Here is a 4,042-nt window from a genome sequence, read left to right as displayed (position 1 = left end):
TTGAACAAAGACTTAAATTTTTGATCAACAGACATTCTGAATTATTAGGGTAATTTTTACCATTTTGATCTTTTAATTTTAGACACCGTTTTGGTTGTAGAATACTAAGACATGTTCTAAAGATAATAAATAACATGATAGTTTTGTTCAGTGCTGGAGGTTTTGGAGTGGGTTTGAGTATTGCTCTAAGTTTTTTCCATGTAAGACAAATAGTCTTAATTATTAGCGCTTATTCTTGTTTTTAGATTTTGAAAGAATCGTCATCACTAGAAATTTGGCGATTCATGTTTTTTACAAGTACTGTTCTTATTCAGTTCTGTTGTCTAATAGGGTCTGGACAGTCTTTGGAGAATGAGGTAAAAGTATAGAACATTTCGTCGCCTTCTATTGAATTTTTCTGAGTTAAATTAGCTTGTACTTAACAAAATTATGTACAATTAAAACATTTTTTTAAATTTTTAATAGCTTCGTAGTTAAAGCGCTTTTTGTAAAGTTTGCAGCAAAAGAATTGAGCTCATAAACTCGAGGAACTTAACGACCATAACTCAATTATTCATTGACGTGTGTTAAAAATTCGAGATTTTGACTAAAAATAGTTTTGAGGTGGTTGGAGTGATTGTCATCACATACATAGATACATCAATCGAAAGAGCAGCTCTAAATGTATCAACCATCCAAAAATCAGATCAATAGATCAAATCTCCGAGTAAGAGCCAAAAAAAAATAATTGAAAAATTTTTATCGATTGAGTCGACTTTTTTTTTAAATTGACTACCGAATTTTAGATATGTGAGAGCGATTTCTGAAGACAAAAAACGGGAGATAAACGATGGCAAAAACTCTTTTTTTTTATCTGTTGTAGTTAAGCTGTTATTGGGAATTAAAAATTTCGAAACTGAAAATTTATTTGCTGAAACTTTGAACGGCTATAACTTAGTTATTAGTTGTACGATAATTTTGATTTGAAATCTACACAAAAATTTGCGTAAAATGAGCCTTAATAACGCAATTTTGCTCCAAAGATAAGCGAAATATCGACCGCAGAAGTTTGACATAAAGTTCTATTCAAAGTCAAATTTTCGACTTTCAAAAAATCTAAAAACTAATTTTTATCTAAAAAATCGCGAAAAAAACGATGACAAAAACCGTATTTTTCCATCAGTTGATTATTAAACCTTCAAAAATTTGGCGAAATCAAAACTACCCTTCAATTGGATTAATTATTTTTTTGACTTATTTCAGGCTAGAAACATATTTACGTTGTTTACTCAATCAAAGTGGTATAAATGGACTCCTAGAAATAGACGAACTCTTCTGGTTATCTTAAGCAACAGTGTCCGAACGCCGAAGATTCAATTCACTGAAAATATTGCCATCAACAATCGATTGGGAATGGCGGTGAATATTGATAATCATAATTAAATAATAAATTTATTATAAATTTTAAAATGAATTTTTCAGATATGTAGAGCTGTTTATTCGGCTGGCTCAATTTACGTTATAGCTATTTATTTGAGAAGGATATTATGTAATTCATAATGAACGAGGACGTTACTTGTTAACGTCCGAGTTTTTTATGAATTACTTAATATCCGTAGTAAATACAAAGCTTTATCGAAACATGGACGAAGTTGGCAATGTTACCACTCAACAGTTCTGCAAATTTCCAATTTTTGACGGAAGTTTTGAACGCGATGAAACAGCGAGAAAAGCATTTTCCGAGATATTTTATGTTAGAATTAATATAAATAAATGCAGATCTTCAGAATGTTTTTAATTTTGGTCTTTGGAGTTGCTTTCGTTTGCATAAAAACGTTGAATATTATGGATTAATGGCAACTGTGCTATTATGAGACGGTAACTATGCTATTATGAAACAGTAACTATGTTATTATGAATTATTTGTATCATCACTATTATGATGTACTTTACACGTAAACTTACAAAGGTATTAGATACATCTTAATGTTCAAGTTTCGATAAACACTATTAATTAGTTTCTTAAATTGAGATTTAGAATTTAAGTCTAATTCATACGAGTAATTAAAAAAGTCTTCTTTATTATCCGCCCAAATATAAACAAACTGTATAGATAAGCTTAGTTAACTTAAGTTTCCATTTGTTTCCAGCTATTTTAATAACAACTTAGAACCTAAGAACCTAGAAAACAACTAATTCACCAATTAGAGAACTCACACCGGTCACTGAAATAAAAATAGTCAAAATCGGCTCCGAGTTAGTCTCTAATAGTAATTGGTACCACAAAATCAAGTTCATTTTTCCTGGTATTAAATGGTGTGGCATTCGCTCTAAAGCAACAAATTAGGAAGACTTTGGGAGACTAAAAGAGGTGGATGAGTGCTGGAAGATCCACGACAGTTGTCCTTACTACGTTTTGCCAAAAGAGACGAAATTCAACTTGAAAAATAACGGTATGATTGTGAAATCGCACTGTATATGTGATACAGAATTCTACAAATGTCTCAAGAGTTGTAACAAACTTCTTTGTGACTTGATAGGCGTGTTGTATTTCAATGTGTTGAAAATAAAGTGTTTTGAAAAAAGGCACAAGATTCTTCGGTGTAAACAGATTCGGTTTGAATTGGTGGCGCTGTCTTGAATACGAAGTGGACGAAAATAGCGAAAAATCAGTGGGTTGATAAGGAAGAATTTTAATCTCACAGACAGACTGAATAAATTACAACACATATTTACACATAAATAAGATTATCAAACCATTGGTACTTCCTCTCCGATTCATTACTAAAAATGTACTTGGAGCACCGTTTCCGACTCCTAGAACCAACAAATCTTCAGCCAAAAAACTTCATTTAGCCCCCATCTTACCCTTTCTTCAAAGTAACCGCCGCGTACTCGTAACTGGCGCATGAGACAACTTCGTACTCCTTTTTGAAACATTTAGGACCGATAACGGTGAAGTACCCAAATCCCACCACGTGAGCGAGAGTCTCTTGCGCACTTTTTAAACATTCGAAGAATTTTTGGTCGCAGTCACATCGCGACCATACGAAAAATCCGTCGTTTACAAGTCCGTGTTTGTTTTGGCCCACTTTTATCGAGTCTGGACAGGAATCGTGTTCTCTGCAGCACTTGTCGGTTTCTGGAAATGTTCCTAGGTCGTCGAAGGATGTGGTGGTGGATCCGGCGCCACACCATTTCGTTCCTAAAATTAGGAAATTTTACTTGTTCTTGGAATGAGAAAATTTTGTGGTACCTGGAATCATTATGTTGTTGATCATTTTGTTTAACATTTTTGACACTGGGAGAGAAGAAGAGTCGGTTTCGTTGTTTTCAGCTATGTCTACGAACAGAAAAAATTATTAAGAAGAAAAAAACAAAGAAGCTGCAACTTACCACCAGATGTTGACACATTTTCCATTTCTTTATCAAATTTTGTTTTATTGAACTCTTCGTTAACTTTCTTTTCTCTAATAAAACGAGTAGAATTATTTACAACCTGCTCTAACTCTTCTCCTGCAGAGCTAAATTTAACATTTTCTATGACAAACCTCAGAGTGTAACAAATAAAAACTATCTCTAGTATGTTTAAACAGACCTTTTTTGAATTGTCCGATGTATAATATAATGGCAGTTATTACAAGGACGAGCACGAAACATAACATTGATAAAAAAATTCTCTTCGTCTAGAATCAAAAAGATTAGTTTTTTTAACTGGTCGTTTTCACAATTTTCTATAACCATCATAGCAGGGGAAATTTATGTACATATTACTGGCTTAAGGTTAAAAGTATAATAAAATATAATTATAATATTTGGTGTAGAATTAATGACTCGAAACCACTTTGAATTGTAAAATTTTTATCTACCGGAAGTTTCAGGGTGAACCTAGGACAAGCAAATATTGTATTAAAATTACACTAGTCAACAAATTTTGGAGAAATAGAGTGACATTTCTAAAATGGTATAGCCTGTTTGTGAATTTAAGGTCCGTTTTGCTAGTGGTAGTTTTAGTACCAACGTAATGAACGTAATGAAATTCGCTATTCTAAATCTCAAAATT

The 4,042-nt window shown here is 32.4% G+C and overlaps 1 protein-coding gene across 2 annotated transcripts; it reads right to left on the bottom strand.

Annotated features, from left to right (window-relative positions):
- Nucleotides 1-2,656: 2,656 nt before the first annotated feature.
- On the bottom strand, nucleotides 2,657-3,660 carry LOC148174573 (phospholipase A2-like). 2 transcript variants are annotated; one of them, XM_088037103.1, is made up of 5 exons: nucleotides 3,578-3,660; nucleotides 3,376-3,519; nucleotides 3,236-3,322; nucleotides 2,848-3,184; nucleotides 2,657-2,796 (listed from the first exon to the last, which is right to left on the bottom strand). In XM_088037103.1, exons 1-5 carry the CDS (start codon nucleotides 3,642-3,644, stop codon nucleotides 2,712-2,714), a joined length of 720 nt encoding a protein of 239 aa, XP_087893229.1. In that variant the 5' UTR covers nucleotides 3,645-3,660; the 3' UTR covers nucleotides 2,657-2,711. The 2 variants fall into 2 exon arrangements, with proteins under 2 accessions (XP_087893229.1, XP_087893230.1); XM_088037104.1 differs by having other exon boundaries at nucleotides 3,376-3,503; nucleotides 3,578-3,651.
- Between the last annotated feature and the right edge of the window lie 382 nt (nucleotides 3,661-4,042).

This window comes from Gnatocerus cornutus, chromosome 5 (genome assembly GCF_029298725.1).
Source record: "Gnatocerus cornutus isolate USDA-ARS CGAHR chromosome 5, icGnaCorn1.1, whole genome shotgun sequence".
Classification (NCBI taxonomy): domain Eukaryota; kingdom Metazoa; phylum Arthropoda; class Insecta; order Coleoptera; family Tenebrionidae; genus Gnatocerus; species Gnatocerus cornutus.
The sequence above is the reverse complement of the archived record's forward strand: the minus strand, read 5'-3'. Positions and strand labels throughout refer to the sequence as shown.